Source organism: Zonotrichia leucophrys, chromosome 5 (assembly GCF_028769735.1).
Source record: "Zonotrichia leucophrys gambelii isolate GWCS_2022_RI chromosome 5, RI_Zleu_2.0, whole genome shotgun sequence".
In the NCBI taxonomy this organism is placed as follows: Eukaryota; Metazoa; Chordata; class Aves; order Passeriformes; family Passerellidae; genus Zonotrichia; species Zonotrichia leucophrys.
In genome coordinates this window covers 47079565-47102753 of record NC_088175.1, presented here as the reverse complement: position 1 = coordinate 47102753, position 23189 = coordinate 47079565, and the positions used below count along the sequence as shown (strand labels likewise).

The following is a 23189-nucleotide window of genomic DNA, read 5'->3' as shown; positions in this document are numbered from 1 at the left end:
ACTCCTAAGTATTCACTAAAGCTCTGTTCACTTCTCTCCTGTAAAGTTGTCTAAAGAGCAGAATCTTAGAAGTGTTTGGATATGTACTAAAACAAACCTGTTAGATACAATAAGTGTTTTGATGTTTTTACTTAGCTGGAAGCATAGATTTTACATAGATTTTATAGGATTGATCATTTGGCTACTTACCAAATGACAGCAAAAAGTTACATAATCTGTACTTGAGCTAGAATATATTGTTGCAATTAGCATGTGTTTGGCATAAGAGAATTTTTATGGTCTTTGGGAAAGATAAGCAGTGTTGCATGATGCTATCTAACATATAATTAATGTTTACATGTAATTAATATATCATACTGGGTACAGTATACCATAATAGGTACATAGAAAGATAAGAGTTTTATGTGTAACTTCATTATTTCCAGTCACTGACACTGGCACTTTCCCCAGTATCATTATGCATCTGCTTATCAAAGATAAAGGCCTATGATAAGAGCTGACAATATAAACTCAGAACATTTCTGTTGGGTGATTTAAACTGGGCTTTCAGCATGGAGGGAAAAGCATCAGCATCTCTGTGTCACACCTCATTCCACATTAAGCACTTGCCATACCAGGCAGTACAAGATGAATTTCTGGGAAAAACCATGACCTTTTATTTTACTTTTGCTCCCAACTCTCCTTTTCCCAAAGGAGACACTGACCTACACCTTTGCCCCACAAATTAACCCACAGAATTGTTCTTCATTCTGTCTTGTTGTATGGTAGAAAAAATAATTGTTGTTTCTTCCAGAATATGCCTCGAAGGAGAGTCAGTGTTGCTGTTGTTCCTAAATTTAACTCCTTGAACATTCCTGGTCAGTCACCAACAGCTTCACCTATACCTACTATGCCATCCCTGGTAAGTAAAACCCACATTTTAAAGTTACCACTTTTTGTCTAAACTATTTTTGCATAGGGGTAAGCCATACTTACTGTAGAATGAAAGCTTTTTCATTGATTTAACTTGTTTTGACTCCATCCTGAAGGGGGTGGACAGAGGTAATTCCTATTGTGTAAGGGGATATTGCAATCTACCTCCATGAATTATTCCCTCTGGGAAGAGCTGAATAGGGCAGGCTGCTGATCCACAGGCACTGGACATTGGTGAGGCAATTTGCCTTTTAATCTAAATTAACACACAGGAAAGAAATAATGAAAATAGCTGTACACTGTAGAAGAGAAATTTCAAGCAGAAACCGCAGAACACAGCTGGACAGCTGTTCTTCATTGCCAAAAATCCACTGAACAGCAATAAATGTAATTAATGTACAGAAATGTACCTGGTAGCAATTTAGAGGTTCTGTGATGATCTGGGATCACTGGAGCCATCAGCCTCTATATTGAATTTTTTTTTTTGTTAAACTTTAATAAATTAAATGAAACTCTAATCTGAACGTAATAAATCCATACAAATGCTTTGGAGAAAACCTGCAAGACATGCTCACTGTTCAGAGATGAGCCTAAGATGGGACAATTAAAGTTATGGAGTTTTCTGTTAAAATATAGGGTTATTTAAATGAGGGGTTTGCTGAGAAGCTAAATCTTTTTATCTATTTTACTTGTAAGAAAAGCATCTGTTTCTACAATTTATTTATTATGTACTCAGAGTCAATTGGTTTTTTGCCGTGGTTTATTATGAATTATTTTTATTTAAAATTTCCCATTAAAAACTCAGCTAATAAATGCATCTTCTTAGGATAATAGGAGAGGAGCAAGAGAATAATTTTAATGTTCAGTGATCAATATATGAAGGAGAACATTTTCTGGGGAAAAATAAACAGGGTAGAAGGAAATGTCAGAGAAAATTCTTAGTGTGCAAGTCCATTGTTTGCTCTGGTTAATTGGAGCAATGTGGAAGCACCACATTAAAGATACTGTGCTTATGAATATGGGAAGGAAACCTGAGCAGCACACTGCCTTTGTTATTTTATTGAACACTCATTTGAAATTAATTAATAAATTTTAATTGGTATTAAATTATTTAGTCATGAATGTTAACTGATTGATGAATGTAACATTTATTGCTATGCTTGACTTACAGTCTGAATCACCCAGTAATGGAAGGAGCAGCCTAACATCTACTCCTGCTCTGCCAGCACTTCTAGAAAAGTGAGTTTTGTCTAGGTCATCTCAGTAACTATTAAATGAAAATACTAAATTATCATTTAAAGAATCATATTTTGAAATACTGTGATATTCCTACTAGTCGTTAGAATGCTTTAAACATGCAAATTAAAAGCTTTCAACGTGTACATGACTACAAAATATTGAATTTCATGTATTTTAGATTAGTGCTGAGGCAGGACAAAATTTATCTTATGTCCTTGTTTTACCTTGTGCTTCACTAAGAATGTAAGTATGCAACAACTGAGAAAACAAAAATGGGAAACCACAGCACTGGCTGCTACTATTCAAAAGAACTCTGCAAGATCTAGACCACTTTTGAAACTGCACAGAATTTCTGTGAGAAAATACAACAACCAAAAAAACCTTATCAATATTTCACACCTAGGAAAACAAATCATGTTACCAAGTAACAGAGGCAGAACTTGAAATTCAAGTTTGAGCCTAAGTGTGTGTGCATGGGCCAGCTGGTCTAGTGGTGTAGAATTACCCAGACCAGCAGAGTTTTGTGTGTTTAAGCACTTCCAGCTTATACTCATGGTTTGTTTAAAGTCCAAGTGAAAATAATGTTTATTGTTAATATGACTTGAGAGAAAATCCATTGCCCACAGATTGTGTCTATCAGATTGAACTATTTTAATGCCAGGAAAACAAGGCCTGTGAAAAGGATGAGATTCCAGAAGTTGAAATGGGATCCATTGTTGAGCTCATTAAACCTTGACTTTGATAGATCTGCCATGTTTCAATCACTTAAACTTTCTGTCCCAGATAAATGATAGGAGATCACTGCAGGAAGACAGCAATATAAACCAACTTATCTTCAGGCTAAATGCTCCAAAATTTACTTGAGGAAAGTTCTGGAAAGTCAGCACAGGAGAATAAATAAAAGGCAAACAAAACCAATGTTTTGTTGAATTGGTATTTGACATTACTTCTGTTATGTTCCTCTTATGTGGCAGGTTACAATTTCTAAGATGAGTTTTAGAAAGTTGAGGGAAATGTTTTTATGAATAGCAAGTAAATGTCGTGGATGAGCCAGGTAAGAAAGGTTCTTTTCTTTTTTAAAGAAGAATAAAAATGATAGTTTTCTTACCTTAGAAACATAATAATTACTGTTCTTAAATCACAACATCCTGAAACAAATATTTTTCTTGTGTTCCAGTTTTTTCTTTTGAGAGACATTTCATTTCTCCAATGTACATTAAAAAAGACAAATCATGACTCACAAAACTGCAGCATACTCCAAATACAACACATTTCCCTGATGTTATTTTCTATCTGTCTGCTTCTTTTGTCTTGGCAGTGGGAAGTCAAATGGAGAACCTGACTGTGAAACCTCAACTCCTGTGCTGACACAGAGTGGGTTGGAAGAGATCAGTCCTGAAACTAAAGCCAAGATAGAAGAGGAAGCATATAACAAGGGGTGAGAATACCTGTTGTGAACTAAACCTGTAAATATGTGCTACCAGATGAGGACATAGGATTTAAAAATTTAATTTTAAATACAGTAGTTATGTTGCTGATCTCACAAAATACTTCACAGAGCATGTTTTGGGGCAATTAAAAACTTTGGGATCTGTTTCTGAATGTCGAGCAAAGAATTTTGCATTATGTGAAGAGTGAGACAAATTTTGATCCTCTCCTGCAGAATCCAGTATGCCATCTGACTTTAGCACTGAATTGCATTTATTCTCCAGGAAAAAAAGAGGTATCTAGAGGATATTCAAAGTGATGAAGAGCTATAGAGAAATGTTTATTGGCTCCTTTACAATAGACAGAAATTGTTCTCTGTGGAGAACAACCTCCTTTTTTGTTCAAAGTGATAAATTTGGTATCAGCTCTAATACAATCCTCTGTTCAGGAAGAGTGGCTGTCTGTGTGCCTTACTCATGGCCTTCAGCTAATTTTTACTCTTATTCAGGTGCTGCAACACTTCTACTTGTGCTTTATTACACGTAACAAAACATAAAGCTAGTTTTTCATTAAATAAGATCATGCTCATACATCCTATGCTAAGAAAGAAATGTTTTATCTGATAAAGATATCAGGAAGCCTTGAAGAAGGCCAAAGAACTTCAGGAACTGAAGGAAGACGATGAAGAGACACCCAAACAAAGTCATGAGGAACATGAAGAAAGTGAAAATGAAGATGAGATAAAAAACCTGAAAAGCAGGTGAGACAGTGGTGTAATATGTCCATACAAGAGAAGCCACTTTTTTCTACTTGTGGTACCCAAGCAAGTGTTTTATCCTGTCCTTTTGCCATGTTTTCCTCCTGGGGAAGCATATTAAAATAACAGTATTTCCACAGAAAATAATATTCTAACACAAGATAGTTGCAAAACACAAAACTTTTGATTTTGATATTTCAGTTAAAGCTGTATGTTTACATCGAGATGCTTCATCTTGCTGGGGTTTGGTTCTGATTTGAGGTAAAAGAATGGTCCATAAAAGTTCCTTAGATGCCAAAATGTATCCCTCTGTGAATATGTACTGCCTTATAAAGTTTGTAATCAGGAGCACGAACTGGTGCTGGGTGTCATTCCTGTCACTGGAGAGACACTGCATCCATCTGCACCCAGTGCTCTCTGTCTGTACATTACAGAGGCATTAAATGCTGGCCAAAGCCAGTAATATGTCCAATCCCAGGTTAAGGCAGGGATCCTTGCCTAATCCAGAAGAATTCCTTTCCATTCCATAACCATTACAGCTATAAACATCTGTTGGTTTGAGATTTCAGCCGCCTTCAGAGAGCAACCATCTCATTAGTCATGACACTCTTGGAATGAAATGTTTACCACATATTCCAATGTTTAATTTAGTTGATCAAGGTATGAACAGTGCAGGACTTTGCATGGTACCAAGCTCTGAGATTTGCCAGCTGACAGGTGGGTAAAATAGGAGTCAAGTTTACAGTCCCCAGCTGTCTCACAAGTATTACTCATATGGAATAGCTGGAGTTGAAATATCTGAGTGTTCAGGTCTCCGTAAAAGAACTCTACAGTTTGATTCTTCTTTGACAAGATGTTTGTCTAAGGAAAAAAGATGGTGCCACCTATGGCATCTTCCAAACTGAAAAGCTCAAGATGAAAATATTGTATTTGATTAATATATAATAATTTTCTTTTCATTTTACAGCAGACTTGAAGTCATCGTTAATTATTTATATATCCTGTACCCCAAACTGTGCAAACACTGGAACGTGGTGTGGCTTGTGGTGGCTGCAATAGTCATTTTTGCTGTGGTGTTGGGAATCTACCACTCCTACAACTCCTGTGATGAAAAGTCAGAGGCAGCTGAAGGGAAGGCCAGCTGCTCTGCGGCCCAGCAGTATTCCTGGTGGAGCTCAGGATTCCGGCAGCAGCAACGCGCGGAATAACAGAGGGACAGCCACGCCCTTGTGGTCCCTGAGCGAGTTTGTGTAGTAGAGCACTGTGTTGAAAGGTAGTGCTTAGTCATCCCTGTGGCTGCTCCACTGATGCCTTAGGCAAGTGAGTTACTCCACACCACCAGGGATCCATGGTGAGCATTCCTTACTAAGATGCCAATCTGATCAATAATCCTGTCTGTCCTCTTATTGTCAAGGACTTGTAGAAATAAAGTAGTGTTGAATCATGGTAAGGTTGTGGCAGTAATCAGCAACCTGCAAGACATTTAAAAGAATCATTTGCATAGGACATTGACATTTTGAAGACCATCATAAAACCCACATTTGCAGTTAATGCTTTACTTTTCATTTCCTGAATTTACTGTTGATTGTTGAAGTACTAATTGCATTTAGTCCTTTGGGTTTTAAGAGGCTAATTCATTTCCTTATTCATGACTATTGGGCAGAAATAGAAGCACTTCCATGGAAGAATATAATTATATTCTAAGACCAAATGCCTTGCTGCTAAAGTCATTTTATAAGAGAAATTATCTATATGATTATTTAAATGGAATGCTAAGTACATGCATAAATGCTTTTTATGATATGTTTTAAGAATGGGACCACCACTTTTTTTTAAATGAGGTACTCAACAGAACCTAAAATGGGGTCTCGGTGAAATAGGTGACACAGCTGATATCATCCAATAAGTCTGGAAACTTCTGCTATATAAAAGTCTCCAAAAATAAATGTATGCCACTCAGAGTCAGTACTGGTTACAGCCAAAAGTGGTAGCTGCCTGGAAGGGTCCATGTGCTACCCAAGCCCAAAACACAACAGTCTTGGACATGGGAAGCAATCTTCAATTCTTGATTGAAAATGAAAACAAATATCTTCAAACCTCTGTACAGAGGTGACTACAGCAAGTGGACTCTGCCCTCTTGCTAACACTGGAATAGGCATTCTTTGAGATCTGCAGCAGGAGCAGAGCTCTGAGATCAGCCAGAACCCAACCTGTGCCTGCATGAATCAGGCCATGGTGGCAGTGAGGCCTTAGGAGAGCTCACTGCATGTTTTCAGTAGTTCATTTTCAGAATCTGATGCCAAGACCAAAACTGATCTGATACACTTCCAAAGCTGAGCTCATCTTTTGCCCAGATTTTTTGCCAGTTCTTCCTACTTGGGAGTTGTGAGTTCTTACACAGGAATATGAAAGCCTGAATTTTTTGGACAAGTAATTTGAAAATGATGAAGGCATTACCTGTACAAAACCCAGCACTTAGGGCTGAGACCAAAATGTGTGTCAGTGGAGGGGTGTCATTTGTACCTGCTGAGCACCACTTCTGAGGGAAGGTGAACCGCCTTTGTCTCTCCATAGCTATGGCCACAATGGCAAATCCAGTGGGACCCTTGATTGCACTCCTGTCCTGGATCCTCCTGGCATTTTCTGGTTGAGAAATGGGTCTGTTTCCCATCAGAAGGATAAGAGTGTTATGAAGTACTGTAATTTCAGTTCTGATACAGTCAATATTGTCCTGTCTTCTTTTGGTGGAAACACTGAACTTTAAGCTAACTGTCAAAGAAAATAGGTTTCTAACTCAGTCAGAAATTTAGTTCACATACCTGGCACTAATAACAAATATCCTGCTGGTGAATTTTTGTTGGCCATGTGTTTCTTAGAAGATATTTATATGGGAAAAGAAAAAAAATTAAAAAAAAAAAAAGCAGACCACTACCACATTTTTAGGGGGTGGGGAAGAGAGTCTATAAGCAATTAAAAGTTTGGGGTTTTTTTATTTTAAAGTATATATATTGAGGAATAGTGTGCTTAAGGAAGTTCAAAAAGGATAACGGGGAAGTGTGATTTGGTCTAAAATTGCTATTGGTAAAGAATAAGGAGAAGGTTTCTTGCAAATTACTTGGAATCTGGTTTAGTTAGAATTTCTGACTATGAAGAACTACTGTGACCTTTCATGTACTTTGAGTATTTGAAGAAACTTGTCAGTTGTTTCTTGAATACTGTACTAAAATCAATTTCTTTAACTTATGATTCTTTACAAATAACATTGGTATCTTAATAAGGCAATAAAATTGAAAGTAATTTCTCCTAAATATTTAGATTTTTCTATGCCAAAAATTATGGCACATATTTATGTGATTGTGGAAATGTTGGGCTGCCCTGAAGAAAAATAATTCAGTGCCTGTAATTGAATTAATTTGTTTTTATTTACTTCTGCACTGTTGTGAGTCCAACAACTTATTTTAAATACACATGGAAAGTTGTTGATATCAACAGAACTCTCTAATTGCTTACTGCTAAGCATATGAAAAGGTCTTTTTGGTCAGTGGGTGAATGAGGTCTCCATCCTCTCTTAAAATTCAGCCCACTAGCTTTTTGTGGAATCAGTGCAAAGGGACAATTCCCATAAGTAGTTGTATTGATTTGAGCTGAACTACTTGCATGTCTGAGGTGAGTATAATTTAGCCACAAATGAACTGAAAGAGGCAAGGGATTTTAATGGGGGTGAAAAAATGAAGATAAAGTTTACTTAAAAAAAAAGTTCTTTTTATAACTACTTTGAGCAAACTGTCCACTAAAAATAACAAACCACAATGACTAACAGCACACTAAATAGCTATGCTTGTATTTTTCAGTTATTTAATTAAACACCTTTTGTTTAATAGGAAACTAGATTAAACTCAAAAACTATTCTAGCTATAATTTTATCTGTTGGATATTAGTTTGCTTTATCTGGAAAAAAAAGCCAAACAGCCTCTTCTGTGTTCAAAGATCACATCAGATAACAAGAAACAGACCTATTATTTATGCTATTAACACTGAAATAGTTTTCTTGAGGTGCAATATTTATTTTTATGCTTTAACAAGACACGTTTATGGTTTCTCCTGCACAGCACAAATGTTTCTAGCAAAAGGAATTTCAAAAGGGCACTATTTTTGTGTATCATATTTAAATTTGTAATATTGTAAGATTTTGCACAAGTGTGCTGGTATTGTACTGTATAGTATCACATACTTGAGTTTTGAAATAAAATTATGGTTTCAAAGTCCTCAGTGTTTTTACCTTAAAGATTTGGGGTGCTGTGTCTGCATATTGATGGCTGTGTCCTCATGAAATAAGTCCTGCCTTGTCTACACTGTTACATGCTTGGAGGATCTTGCTCTTAGTCTTCCAGTTCTTCAGGAAAATGGTACAGAAGAGGAGAACAAACTCCTGTGTCAATGGAGAAAGTGTTTGGAAGCAGGATCATCATCATCCCTGCCATGCCCTAGAACCAGCTGAGAGAGGAAGCTGAAATATCCTGGGGAGAGTTTAACTCCTGCTTCGGGGGAGGCCACATGTCCCAGAGGAGGCTGAACATGGGAGCCACAAGGGAAATTGTAACCCAGCGATTCTGAGTGTAAGGTCAGGAGTCTTTATTTGCTTCGTGGACTTGGGAGGTCTGGGAAGTCTAGTGGGGAGCAGACTTGCCTGACAGTGGGTAGGAGTCAGTCCTAAAGTTCTGAATCTCTGATGGTCCCCCCAGGGACAAACTCTGGGACATCAACAACCTGGAAAAGAATTACTGTTTCCATGGACAGACCCTGATATTTGAATTTTCTACATGAACAACTTTTTTGTTTCCTCTACTGTTGTTCAGATTTCAAGGTTCCTTTTGAAATTATTGTAGAGAACAGTTACATGTGTTCTGCCTTATCAAAAGTTGTTAGCAATCCTCATCAGCATTTTAAAACATGCTGGCATAAAAGGTCGGGAATTTTTCATATAGGTTACAATAACTATTTCGGTCAAAGACTAATTAATCATTCAGCATAGATCTGCTTTTTTTACCACACTGATTATGAAGAAGACACACCAAAAGGTTAAAGACCTTTTGTACTGTTACAGTCCAGATAAGTGATCTTCCACACAGTTTTGGAGCAGCTGAACTATAAAAAGGAAGAAACACACAAAAACCAAAGTTATTTCAGTCTTGCTTTGTCATTCTAAAATTCTGTTCTCCCTCTCCTAATCTGGAAGACCTTGTGAAGGAGCTTGTATTGTTTGGTGTTGAAAGATGTTTATCTCATTTTTACAGCTAAAAATCCTATTAAACATCAAGAGTTTGACTAAGGGAACTTAGCCATGGTACAAAATGTTACGATCTGGCAGGACAAGTAGCATGCAATTTTAAAATGCCAGAAACACAGCTATTTATTAATTTTCATGGTAGGAAATACTTAGCAGATCAAGGTAAGTTTTTTCAATGGAAAGATTTCATTTAATGTTCTCAGTATTTTACAACCACAGTATGTAGTCCTTGAGACCTACAGAATAACTAATAATTAGTTTCTGCTTCTACCTTGTAAATGCCAGTGAATCCTCTTACAGCCTTCTTCAAGCGGGAGCTAAGTCTGATAACAGTATCTGACTTTGCCATGGCTTTGTAGAAGCAGGTGAGTACAGCACAATAAGGGAGGGAAACAGAAATTGGAGCTAGAACTTTGTCTAAAGATCTCATTGAGTTTTACCAAATTCAGTTCCAAACCACAGCCCAAACACAACCTAATTTTCATTCCGTCATTGCTAATGGAGACATGATCTCACTGACCCCCAGCATTCTCTTCAGGCCCTGTCTGTGTTACAGAGCACCACCTAATAACCCTGTTACATGCTGCTGCAGGAGATGTGCTTGTGCCCCATTAAAAGTTAATACCCTATATATTGACTGGGGACTTTCTAAATGCAAACCACAGCTTAAAGAGGTAGCTTTACACTGTTACACTTGTGTTTATAGGACTCTGAAAGCAGCCTGGAGACACTGGACATCTAAATGTTTGCTGAATCACAAGCTAAACATGATGTAAGAAGATCATACTGCTGCAAAAATAAAAAGACTGACACCATTCTGAACTGTAAAGCAGGTATAAAGCAATTTATTTATTAGTCTTGACATTGGCAAGGTGTCACATGGAGCAAGGGAGTGAGGCAGCAGGGGTTTCTTAGCTGAAGGAAAACTGGGAGCAGAGGCATAACTCTTTAGAAACATAAAATAGTTGCAAAACATAAGGGAGTAAAGTATCTTCCGTGTCCATTTCCAGCAGGAAATAAGTGATAGGCTTGTACCAGGGAATAGCTAAGTCAAGTTAGTGTAGGGAACACCTTTGAACCGTAAAGAACAGTGAAGCACTGAACAAGAGCATTAGAGGAAATGTTAGGAATGTGCCACTGGAAATCTTTGAGAGCAGGTTAGACAAACATCTGTCAGGAATAACGTAGATACAGCAGACATGACTGACACTAAAGGAAGGAATTAGCCCATACCGTGAACTCCATTCCTGCTCTGTGTTTATTGGAACCTCTGGGAAAAAAATCTAAGACTTCTTGAAACTTTTAAAATTATAGCTGTGAGGACCATCTGTGATTTGAATCAATCCAGGGGAATCACTGTTTGTTGGAATGTCACAGAAGGCAGCAGTGATTTGAAGTGGCTGCAACCTCTGTACCTATGGTCTCAAGGAATCCCATTTACAGTAGTGTATCTGCAAATCTCTTAAAAAATAAGTTTCATATTACCTCTGTGTTATGGGAACTACTTTTGCTTTGGAACTCTAAGGAAAAAAAAGTAAAACTCCATCAAGTCAAATAGGACAATGGGGAATGGATGCCCGTCCAGTTCCAATAAAAAAGAAAAATGTTGTGTGGCATATTGTGATACAATAGAAGATTTGTTTTATTTACAGATGAATAGACAAACTGAATAATGATCTGTTCATCAGTAAAACAGGAAAAAACAGCAAAAGAAAACCTTCTTTCGAAGTGTTTACTGACTTAGCAGTGTAACAGCCTTATCTCCCTTCCTCAGCTGTGCTTGTGAATCAGCAGCAGTGACATTTTCCAGCAATCCCACATGAAAGCTGGTGGAAAGGGTGATGAGGGATTTCCGCTCCGTGACCTCGCCCTGCAGTGGGACAGCCACCACGCTGCCTCTGCCATTCTTTCTATGAAGCACTGCACTGACAGCTGGAGTTGCTTTCCAGAAGTCATCTCATCATCTGACAGCATCCAATACCTTAACTTGCCTCAGCACAGGAGACAAACTACCTTGAATTTCCTACTTTTCTGAGTTTTCCAAGCTGGTGGCAATGGCAAATTATCTTGGAGTTACATCAGCAGTGTCTTTCATCTGGGTTATGACATTCCTGGCTCAAAATTACTTTGTAACAGGTATGTAAAGTTCCACTTTTTAAAGTCTTGAAAAAAGTAGCTGGATTTACCAAAAAAATGTGGAGAATGAGTGTGTGTAAATGTGTTTCTGGCAGAGAAAGCCACAGGGTTTTGAGAATACAGTGCAACAAAAACTGGGATATAGGGAAACTTTCACTGTTGATCTAGTTCCATTGTTGAAAATGCTGAAGCCTTTGAATCTAAATGCTACAAAACTGCTTATTTCAAAGATCTGGTATGGCATTTAGGATTAAGCTCAGATCCGTTGAAATGTAACTTCATTTTGTATCATTTTAAATACCAGAGCAAAACATGACACCAGTTCTCTTTCAAATTCCATTATTAACTTGACAGAATCCATCCTTCCTGCAGTAGCTGCTGGGATATCTGCAGAAGGTCAATGCACACCAAATGCCTCCAGATGCTTTGCTGGTTTTCAAGGACTTAATGCTTGTTCTATTTATGTTAACGAACATATACAGTTATTGCAGACAATTGATTTTTTTCACCTACTGAAAGACTTCTGGACTGAGTGAATTAGATACTCAAGTCCTGTTGAAATTCCACAGGACTGGAGTACCTAACAACAGTAGTGTCCTCCAGCAAAACCAACACTGTACAATTTCCACCGGGGAAAGGGCGAGCTTGAGGAAGTGCCCTTCCATGGGACACTTTCTCATGCACCCTCATGGCTCCAGCTGAGCTCAGGGCTGATCTCCAGCTGTCTTGGAGCTGTTTTGTGGCATGTCCTGTCCCCTCCTGTAGTGATTTGTTGTCTGGGCTTCACACAGGCACTCTGGATTTAGGCTGTAGGTAACCTTGTCTCCAAGACAGACTTTCAGGCATGTGTAGAGCCATCTCCTGCTGTTCTCAAAGGGACTTTCTGGGTGTCTGACTCGTTGTCTTGCTCTCTGAGTGGCAATGAAACCTGCCACCATCCCCACTGTGGTGCTGCTGAGGTGCTGTGGGACTGTGCCTGTCACGCTGTACTCATTGTCCTCTTCCATGTGGAGCAGCCTCATGCTTGCTGTTCCCTGACACCAGCAGCCAAAGGGAACTCTAATAAATCAGAGTGAAGGTTAGACACAAGGCAAAGAGAAAAACAACAGCTCCCCCCCCAAAAAAAACCCAAAAGAGATCTAATGCACATCAAGGCCAACATCCACAGCTTACAAAAACTGAACAATTTTCTTCCAGTTCTATGGTAACTTTGTCTTGCTGTGATGTTCTTCTGTCTAGGTCTTCTCACTTATTTCAGTAAACCAAATTTTTAACCCAAGACCAAAATACGGAGCAGAATGTGCCAGTACTAGATTACCTAAATAGAGCAGAGCTTAAAGTACAGCTATGTGCAGCTCATGGACCAAAAAGGATAATGTACTTCTAAAGGATTAGTCTGCCTCCTGTATAACTCAGTCATCTTCAGAACAGAGTTCAGAGGTGATTTAATGAGCTATGTAGAGACTTGAAGAGGTTACTGTTCTCTTTTTGGATTCCTTCCTCACAGTGGGAAATTCATAACTTTTATAAAATGTATCAATAAATCACTGTTTTGTTTTAAAAGGCCTAGCAAATTTTAAGACACAACTTTGGTCCATAACCTAGAGTCACTTTTCTTACAATTTGCAACCTAAGTTTCTGGCACTGAATTTCTGTATTATGCTGTGTCCTGCAATGCACATGTGACAATATTTGTCCTGTAATTGGATGACTAATGAGTGTAGCAGTTCACAAGTATTTAGGTAATTTTCTAAGATTTCCTTAAATTCCTTTCAGTCAGCTGCTCATCTTTATTTGAAATTTGTGAAGTTGGTCATTGAGAAGCTTCCTTTCTCAACATTACATTTTTTACAAGTTGTGTTGGCTCATATCTGAAGATAGGAAAATAATAGACTGAAAAAGGTAGACTTGAAGTCCTTGCTAAGAGCACACACACTTCCATGGAGCACCAGGGCTTCTCTGCATCCCCCTGCAAGGTGTCTGGACTTGACTTATGTTCAGCTCAGGGCTGGATGCAGCTACAGTTTGTCTGAGGGGACTCCTCAAGGCTTCAGTGGCTTTCCCTCTAGGCTGAGATAGAGCCACCTGATTCAAAGATTGCTCTTCCAAATATTTAAACTAATTTAAGGACAGCAGAGACATCATTTTCCAAAAGCCATTTCCAGCCCCACCACATCCAGAGGGAGCAGGAGCTAAAAGCCTGTGTGGTTTCTTAGCACTCCATACAAGCTTAGTCACCTTTATCCCCTTCTCATCACAAGAGTGGCTTAGCTGCCAGTTCTATGTTTTCATTCATAAAATTCAGTTTAATTTGTGTTGTTAAGAAGTCGTGGGGTGGGTATGGAGGCATCACTTCATCCTGCCTTGAAAGTTTATGGACTGCCTGTATTCTGAAACACAGATTTTATGAAATACACATGAGTGTACACAACTAGTGAGTACAGTCTGACAAACATATTGAGCAAGGAAGTATCACCTGTCGCTGGTGGTTATCTGACACGTCTGCAATGAAATGCCGAAATGTTTCATTTGACAGGGCAATTACTGCATGTGACTCCAAAAGGATCTTTTTTTCCCCAGTAAATACTCCCAGTAAAATAAGAAAGCAAAATAGTAATACACTTTTTCCTTATTTGTGCCAAATCCTGAAATTTGGCCTATGCCCTTAACACAGATGAGAAAGAAGAGCAGGTGTAACCTGAGCTATGCACTTGCTGGTGCAGGTGTCACAGAGAGTGTGACAGCTGTGGCTATTTAAAAAAGCTGCATAAACTGCCTGGAAAAGTGTTAAATTCACCTATCTCTTCTTTTCCTGCTCCCTGCCAAACACAGTAAATGGAACACTTGACAGTGGCTGGGGGATGGAAGCATCATGCAAAGCTAGGAAAAGAAGACAAAAGAGTTTAGGAGGAATAAAGAATATCAGAAATTATCAAATATTTTTTATTTTCTTATTGGTATATTAATTCCATGAGAAAACATGTGTATCTCCTTTTCTGTTAAATACCTTACTATCTCAATAACAAGGGTGTAATAACAGTATGAATGCCTTGGTGCAACAGCTAGCTTTAATTTATTTTTAAAAAGAAAAGAAAGCAAAAGGGCTATATCTAGTCTAATGACTGTCAAACCACTTGAAATCTCAGACTACTCTGTTTAAAAAAGATATTCTGTTTTTAAGATGTCTTTCATGCTAGAAATTAGTTTTCTGCTATCCTCAAGCTAGAAACTTTAAAAAATGTTCAATTCACTTGATCTTAAATTCTTTATGAGGAATAAATGTTAATATTCAAATACTAACCTTGACTATTTTATGGCTTAATTACAGGTTCCATTAATTCACCTTGCAGGATCAAGGGTATAGGAATTTATCTTGATCAGAAAGCGAATTTCTCAGAAGCAAGTCATGGATGTAATCAATTCAACCTAGAGCTGGCCAGTAAAATACAAGTGGAAGAGGCTTTGAAACATGGCTTTGAAACATGCAAGTATGTGCCATCAGTTAGTGGCCCACTACCTTTAGTGAGCACCTTCACACCCAGCTGAGGCTGGTGACAAACCTCACACTAAAAGCACTGATCCTTTTTGTTGTAGCTTTGGATGGGTGAAAGATGAATTTGCTGTTATTCCTCGGATAACATCCAACCAGAGATGTGGTCAGGGAAAAACTGGAATAGTAAAATGGTATGCTAGCAAGGATACAAAATTTCATCTCTACTGCTTCAATTCCTCAGGTATGTGAGCATGACAACGGCATTGTCTGTGTGTTTTGGGTTATATTAGATTTTTTAAATCTGCATGAAAAAAATCATAAAAGTGAGTAATTTCCTGTAATTTGTTGACCCTTTCCCCAGTCTTAAATATTGTTAAGCTGTTCTTAGCTCAGAAGCTTCCAAGAAATGCAAAAGGTGAATTCAGTTAATCCCAATTAATAATGTGGTGCTGCCATTAAAGCTCTTGAGGAAGAGTTGTTTTTACCATTACTTAATGCTGATGCAATGCTTTTAATATGTTTTGATTATTTGGCATGATAATTTAAAAGAGAGTGATTGAATCTTTAACTAGGGTATCTGTGTGTGGTGTGTCTACTCTTGCAAAAAGGCTAGAGTGGGGTACTTCAGGAAAATTAGATTTTTTTTTTTATAAAGGGAGGTCTAACCATTAAGCCAAGTTAAATTATAAGCCAGAACTGCCAAGAGACCATAAAATTAATTAGATTCCTAATTGGCAAAATCCAACAGCTCTTTTTAATTTGCATCACCCTAGGTGTGAAAAGACCTGCCCTTCCCCTCACTGGCTATTTACAGACTGAAGTCCAACAGTAGAACTTGAAATAAGTTAGATCTCAGCACAAGAGATCAATATTGTTTCCTAATGGCTTCTGTGGTATTAACTAAAAATAAGTAACTAGAGATATTATGTTTCTATGTGTCTCATAGCTATGGTTATTACATAACAAATATCCCAATAATTACCCAAATAAAGCATCATTTTATTATTTATAATCAGTTCCTAGATTTGCCAGTGAGTTCTAGATAACAAGAGCAAGAGGATATGTAAAAAATCCTGAAAGTTTTCAGGAGCACTGTGTGAACAAGGGTTGGAAAGCAGGCGTAAGATGGAAATGCAAAAATGTAAAGACCTGTGATCCTGTGAAGAGTGGAGGCTCCAAAGAGACTGAGGATAAAGCTGTAGAGAGAAGGCCTATGGCACATGGTGATTCACTGCATGAAATGTGTTATTCTGCATTGCAAATGTTGGGTAGATTGGGTAATGCTACAGGGGCAGTAAGTAACTCCAAATTATTTGCTTTGTTTTGCTTTAATTAAAAGAAAATAAATACATATATGCTGTAAGAGTGTGTGAAGAAAGTTAAGTTTGCTCAATGGTTAGAAAACCATTTAATGTATATTTCACATTCTGCTGTCCTTTATCTTAATTTCCAAACTTTTGCCTGTTCTAGGCATTTCTTTGTCAATTTTCTTGTGCCAAAAAAACTTGCCAAAAGCTCTTGAAAAACCATAGTGGAAAAAGTGTCAAGCCCCTGCCCTTTGGCATTTCATTCTGTAAAGGTGACTGCGTCATCAGGCTCCCCATGGGGATTCACTTGGAAAACAGCACATACATCTTTTCCCTGTTATTTATGTTAACCTGGTTGTTACTTTAGTGAAATTTTTATAGCTTTACATAATACAGAATTTCACTAGCAAAGTAGAATTTTCACATTTTGAGAGGAGCCTGATTCAGAGCTCAGCTCTTCCAATTCCATGTAAAACTTCACTTGCACCTACATTTTTATATAGACAACATCCACTTCTATTAATTTATTTAATTTCTGGAAATTACTTCTTTTTCTTCAAACCTGAAATTTTTTACTTCCCATCTCCTCCTCCCCACTTACAATCAAATCTTTTTCTCCTCCCCACTTACAATCATTTTTTTTATCTTACACTGGTGCCTGATTTATTTGGAACTTTTATGGACTACATTTTTTTACAGGAAATCAAATTAATTTTCCAAGTATCAACAGTACATGCATATATTTTGAACATATATATATAACGTAATTGAAATATTTTTGCATATTGGATCTGCAGTTAAGCTGCTCCCTGCTCTGTGGGAAGTTATACTGTTGGGTTTTAAGTGCAGTATTACTCTGAGTAGTTTTCATGAGAGATATAGTCATTGGTTTGGAATCATAAAATGAGTACCATGGTTGCTCAAAGGAGTGTGTAACTATGTGAGTAATGATAAAAGCTGTAAAATCTAGGTTATAACCACATACTTGAAATAGGATATATTTACCTGGTTTGGGTAAAGCTTTTGTGAACAACAAAATAAAAATTTCCAGAAGGGAAAGACTGAGGAACAATTTCAATAAGTGTGTGTGCTGTAAGTACAAAACTGGCATCCAACACAAGTTTTATGCATTTCTTTTCTCTGCTGCAGATGTCCGGATTAATTCCTGTCAACCAGACCCAACTACACCTCCTTTATCAACGGCATCAAGTGATGTAACTGCATCTTCAGCCTCTGATTTGACTGAGAACATCACAGCAGTGTCTGCCGAGGCTGTGACTGAGGCAGGGCAATTCCTGAGAAAGAGATTCCGCGTGGTGTGCGTGACTGAAACGCTCTCACCCACAGAGGCGCCCACCACCACACCAGTGCCAGAGGAGCCCTTCTCCACTGACTCTCCCAAGCTCACTCCCCACCTGGCCTTTAAGAATGATGCTGTTGTTTTTGGAGGTAAAGGATGTGGTAGATATTTAATGAAAAGAGCTATTTATGTAGAAGTCAGTAGACAAACTGTTCACAGCTATTTTATTGCTGCTCCACCATCCATTCTGATATAGCTGAACCTGGAGGCAGAACAGGAGTGTTTTGGTTTTGCAGAGCAAGGCCTATAGGGCAGAGGATTTAAAAATAGTTTTAAGAATAACTAAGACCTGATTTCATCCTTTATGATAAATTTTAATGTTGAAATTGTGTAAGTTCTTTCTGGTTAATGTGATTTGAGGTAAAAAAAATTTCAGAAAAAATCTTGGCAAACACTTTTAGTGTAATGGAAAACTCACCAGCAGGCTCTTTAAAACCAAAAGAAGCCAAGAAAGTTTGAAGGCTAATTGTTCTTGAGATACAAGGTGAGTAAGCAATCCTAATGCAGCAGTGGAGAAACAGACCAAACATGAGGAAAGGCATGCTAACTGTAAGGATAGTTAATAACAAGAATATGTTCTCCAAGCAGGTTGTAAAAACCCTCCAATGAGCAGATTAGACAAATATCTGTCAGGGACGTCCTAAACACCAGTTTTAGGCTATCCTGAAAGAAATGCGCAGGAGTAACTCAGCTTTTGATCTTCCTAACATTCTATTCTTCAGTTCATGTGTATGTACTGTTATATGAGGCTGGTTTTAGAAGAATCCAGATTTTTGTTCTTAAGCCTTCAGGACATCAGCTTTAAGTACATAAATAAAAACTCTGTGATTGTATCACTTTTATCTCCAGGTATCCCCACTGCACTTCTTGTACTGGCAATCTTCTTCTTCATTATCTCTGTTGTTCTAGCAGTCTGTTATATCAAAAAGTAAGTTGCCTTTTCTTTTTTTTCTCTTTTGGAGCAAATTAACTCCTAAAGTGCAATCACTGAATATTTAAAATATATACTAAAGAACAGAGAAGTAGTCATGATAACATAATAGTACTGCACAAATTTTAAAAATCTTAAACCCTGTTTTTATGCAGATAAGTTTGTTGTTGCCACTCCCTGCTATAAAAAAGGAACACAAAAAATATTGCCTGCTTTTAATTGGTCAGTCATGCCTAGTGTGAAACATTTCCAAGTGTGTTAAAATAGAAACACTGAAATGTGCATCAGTTCACACATAAACCATTTTTATCCTTCTCTTTTCTTTTTATGTCACACTCAAGGTGAAAGTTTTTATTATTGCACTATGATTTTGCTCAGAAAAAAATAATTGTTGAACTCATTTGTCAAACTTAGACCTTCAACACAGTGCATTATTAAATGTTACTAAAAAGTGTGCAGTTCTCACACCCTAGCCCAGACAGCTTTATCATTGTGTACCACAAATCCTGAATATGCCTTGTCTGTTTTTAAAAAAAAAAACAAAATATTTCTTTAGAAAGCACACTGCTGGAAAAAGTACAATGATCTAGCATGCCACTATCCTCTGAGAGACTTCTGCTTGAGTATTGTAATTTAATTCTAGCTGTTTGAGTGATACTACCAAACTATCCCAATATTTTTGCTTTACTATCTTTTTTTCTTTTTAAAGGTACAAGAAAACCTTACCATTTATAAACAAGAAGCAGCAAAAAGAAACAGTTGTAACTACCACTCTCAAAGAGACAAAATCCAATGACCAAACACCTGAGAAGGAAACACAGAATAATGGAAATAAGGTAGAAGATGGTAAAACTAAGCCTGAGGCCACAGTAAAGTGTCTAGAAGCAGAAGTTTAAAGGAAAGAATGTACAGTTCTTGATGGAAGTATAAAATAAAGCACACAGAACTTGGCAGTGCTTTTAAACATAAGTGATTGTAAATACTTGTATTTTCTCCATCTTTAACATATGAAACCTTGTTTTTTTAATGATTACATCTTTGGCAACAAATATTCTTGCAGAAGAACATGGTATCCTATTTACTTGAAATAAATTCTACAAATTCATATTACAGCTCATTTTTCATCTTTAATAAAGAAGCAATTAGGAATATGCTACTAACCACATGCACTACATTAACTATTTGCATGGAATTTAGATCAATATATAACAAAAAGGTTTTTATGTCTGGCTGGAGGCTGTCTGCTAGCTTAATGCCTAAAATAAAAACTGGCGCTGTAGTTCTTCCTCACGTAGATTAGCTTATTTCCATTCAGTAGTTGCATGCTGCTTTAAAAAAAAATGTCTGTTTACAAACAGAAGAAACAGTTCTGTTTACAAGGGAGTAAAAACTCAAAGGATTAACCCACTGTCATTCAAATGCCCAAAGAAGGGTACAAAGATGCTGATGTGTATATACACACAGCAATGGATAACTCAGATACCTTCATTGTATCATAAGTTACTGTTTTATTTATTGAAACCATTATCATTCTTCTACATGAGATATTTGACAGAGGGAGACAAAAAAATCCTTGAACAAGACTTATACTGGAGATCTTTTTTGTGTATTTATGTGTGGCTTTCATAATAAAGGTGTCAGGTGACATGGGATGTCTACAGTACTCCCTAAAAAATAAACTATGGTGGATATGTTTGTCTGGACAATTTAGTCTCATGAAAACTGTCTCATGGTAAAAAGAATTGATATAACCATAATGTTACAGAAATAATTACTTGTTATAACAACACTAGCAGTTTATCAAATATTTTCCTGAATAAATAATTTAGATAACTTATCTGTATGTTTGAAGGAAGTTGTTATGCCAAAGGAAGTTTTCTTCCTTCAACAGGCAGCTTGAGAAACATAGTCTTAGATAATAATAATTTTTAAAATAGCAAACTAGCAATAGAACTGGTCACATATATTGTGTTTTCAACAGTGTAGGATACTGGGTTATGAACTTGGATATTTTTCATTTGCATAAATTTTAAAATTTCCAGTGTTTATACATTCCACTAGTAATGACTTATAGTGTATTTCTGGCATTATACTTACATTATAAATACTTAAGAGATTCCCTGGGTTGTTTTTTGTTTTCTCTTTTTGCCTTTTTTTTTTTTTTGATAGTTCAGAAATATTTTATGGCTCCAAGTGATTCAGTGCAGCTCTAAAAACTGCTCATTTCACATGTCCATCAGCAGAATTTTAGCAGAAAAATGTGCAACAGAGGACAGCACTAGACACAGCTTTCCCAGCCAGTTAAGTAACTCCCCTCCTTGCCAAACATCACAGTAACACCTTGTGTCCTGAATGAAGTGCTCTGTGAGGAGTAGCCAGCACAAGTAAGGCCATCAGGAGGAGCCACAGCCACCAGTCAGTCATGAAGGTGCAGAGTAGCAAATGGGCCTGAGGACACAGGCAAACATAGTGGATTCCAGGTAGTTTGGGAAAATTTTAAAATCTTCCTTCTGCCTCTCTTCTCCATGTTTTAGAGATTAGAAATTACCTGTTTCTCTATTCTTTTCTCTACAGCCAAGAGATAATTACAATGTTGCTTCTGTTCTAGAGCTAAATAAGGGCACTTTTTTCCCCTGAAGTGTTTACTTGCTAAAAAACATGTATTCTGTTTTAATAAGATATTGTCTTAATCTTTAAGTGTCTTATTTTATCATGCACCTTCAAAACTCAGCATTCATCCTGACCTTGCTCCTGCTACCTGACCAATGCACATGGTTTGATCTGCCTTTCCATTTCACTACACAATTTATGCCAACACCACAAGGGCTAAAGGAGCTGTCACACTATTCTGTATAGAATTAAGGCAGCTCTAAGTACTAATCAACAAGTTCTCTATTTGATATTGTCTCTATGTAGTTAGCACAACTCAGTCACATTGCCATTGGAAAGTACAAAACATTCCTGCTCATTGTTCAATGGAATTGCAAGGGATGCACCTACTACAAGGCAAACAGGAAACATTTATTCAAGTAGCTAGACCAAGAGTGTCTAAACAACAAACCCTTAACTAGAGGTAGCAGAAACTTAAGAGAAATTCTTCATTATGTTTCTGATTTTTCTCAAGTGTTGTGCTTTTTTTTTTTTTTAATGAGACCTTTTCAACAGCTCTGAAGCTCTTTGATGTGCCAGAGCTGCTCAAGCACCTTGGACTAATAACTCATCCCACCGAGCAGGAGAGCACAGTCTGTTCTTGTCACTTGGTGGTAACACCACTCAGATTCCCACACTGAGGTTGCAGATGTTTGCTGACCTTAGGCAAAAGGGGTGCTTGGCCTGCAGGAAACACAGCAAGGTTTTCAGTCCAGCCCAATCCCTGTTTGGAATATAGGGATGCCTTTGGCATGGGAAGTACGTGTGTCCATGTGTGAACAGAAGCAGGCAGGAAGGGGAAGTACTACTCCTTTTCTCCTCTTAAAATTAAGAAAAAAAAAAAAAGTAGAATTAAATATTACAGCATCAGGATGTGCATGACCCATAGGATGTTCTAGGATGTCTGTTTCTCAATGGCTTGTTGTCGTTTATGGGTGTTGGGTTTTTTTGTGAAAAGGTCAGCCAGCATTGACCCTTGCCACTCACATCCACCGCCCATATCCTCCCTGCAGACCAGGGTTTGCACCAGCAGCTGTGGCCTGGGATGATCCCACTGAGCCAGGCACTCAGACTCCATTAAGCATAATTTAAATCACTATTTAATAGAGCTCATAGTTAAGAGTGAAGGCACTGTGAATCCAGGACAGTGCAGCACTAAGCGTGCATCTCCTGAGGGTGCAGCAAGGTGAAAAGTGATCCTGTTTTTGTCAGCCCAGCTATTGCAGAGTTTTTCTTACACAAACCAGCTCTATACAGTACTTCTGCTGTGTGTCAGAATGGATAATAGTATTGCCAGCAGGGCAGGGATTGTCCCCTTTCACTGGGCACAGGTGAGGCCACACACTGAGTGCTGTGACTTGTTCTGGATCCATTAGGAAGGACAGTGAGGGATTGGAACGAGCCCAGAGAAGGGCAATGGAGCTGGAGAAGTGTCGGGAGCAAAATTATTATGAACGAGCTGGAGGTGTTCAGCCTGGGGAAAGGGAGGCTCAGGGATGCCCTTATCACTCCCTACAGCTGCCTGAAAGGAGGCTGTGACCAGGAGAGGGTCGGTCTCTTCTCCCAGGAAAGCAGCGACAGGATGAGAGGACGTAGGCTGTGCCAGGGGAGGTTCAGGTTCGACAGTAGCAGGAGTTTCTTCACAGAAGGGTTGATAGACATTGAAATAGGCTGCCCAGGGCCGTGCTGG

The 23189-nt window shown here is 37.9% G+C and overlaps 2 protein-coding genes across 7 annotated transcripts in view; both read left to right on the top strand.

Moving 5' to 3' along the window:
* IRAG1 (inositol 1,4,5-triphosphate receptor associated 1) overlaps nt 1-8468 on the top strand; it is a 96257-nt gene extending 87789 nt beyond the window's left edge. For all 6 annotated transcript variants that reach the window (XM_064715117.1, XM_064715122.1, XM_064715121.1 and 3 more), the window contains 5 exons: nt 794-901; nt 2084-2151; nt 3470-3589; nt 4208-4339; nt 5304-8468. In XM_064715117.1, the coding sequence (XP_064571187.1) occupies nt 794-901; nt 2084-2151; nt 3470-3589; nt 4208-4339; nt 5304-5544 (669 nt within the window). In that variant the 3' untranslated portion in view covers nt 5545-8468. The remainder of the gene's footprint in view (nt 1-793; nt 902-2083; nt 2152-3469; nt 3590-4207; nt 4340-5303) is intronic.
* A 3058-nt stretch (nt 8469-11526) lies between these two features.
* Nucleotides 11527-19955, top strand: LYVE1 (lymphatic vessel endothelial hyaluronan receptor 1). Its single transcript, XM_064714555.1, has 6 exons — nt 11527-11759; nt 15088-15247; nt 15354-15493; nt 17709-18008; nt 18769-18847; nt 19560-19955. Exons 1-6 carry the CDS (start codon nt 11678-11680, stop codon nt 19744-19746), a joined length of 948 nt encoding a protein of 315 aa, XP_064570625.1. The 5' UTR covers nt 11527-11677; the 3' UTR covers nt 19747-19955.
* Nucleotides 19956-23189: the final 3234 nt, after the last annotated feature.

What these genes read in the sequence shown, in the direction of transcription:
- LYVE1 (XM_064714555.1), top strand. Translation starts at nt 11,678, where the DNA reads ATGGCAAATTATCTTGGAGTTACATCAGCAGTGTCTTTCATCTGGGTT. An exon ending in TCAAAATTACTTTGTAACAG is followed by an intron (nt 11,760 to 15,087) that starts GTATGTAAAGTT and finishes GCTTAATTACAG; the next exon opens with GTTCCATTAATTCACCTTGC. An exon ending in CTACTGCTTCAATTCCTCAG is followed by an intron (nt 15,494 to 17,708) that starts GTATGTGAGCAT and finishes TCTCTGCTGCAG; the next exon opens with ATGTCCGGATTAATTCCTGT.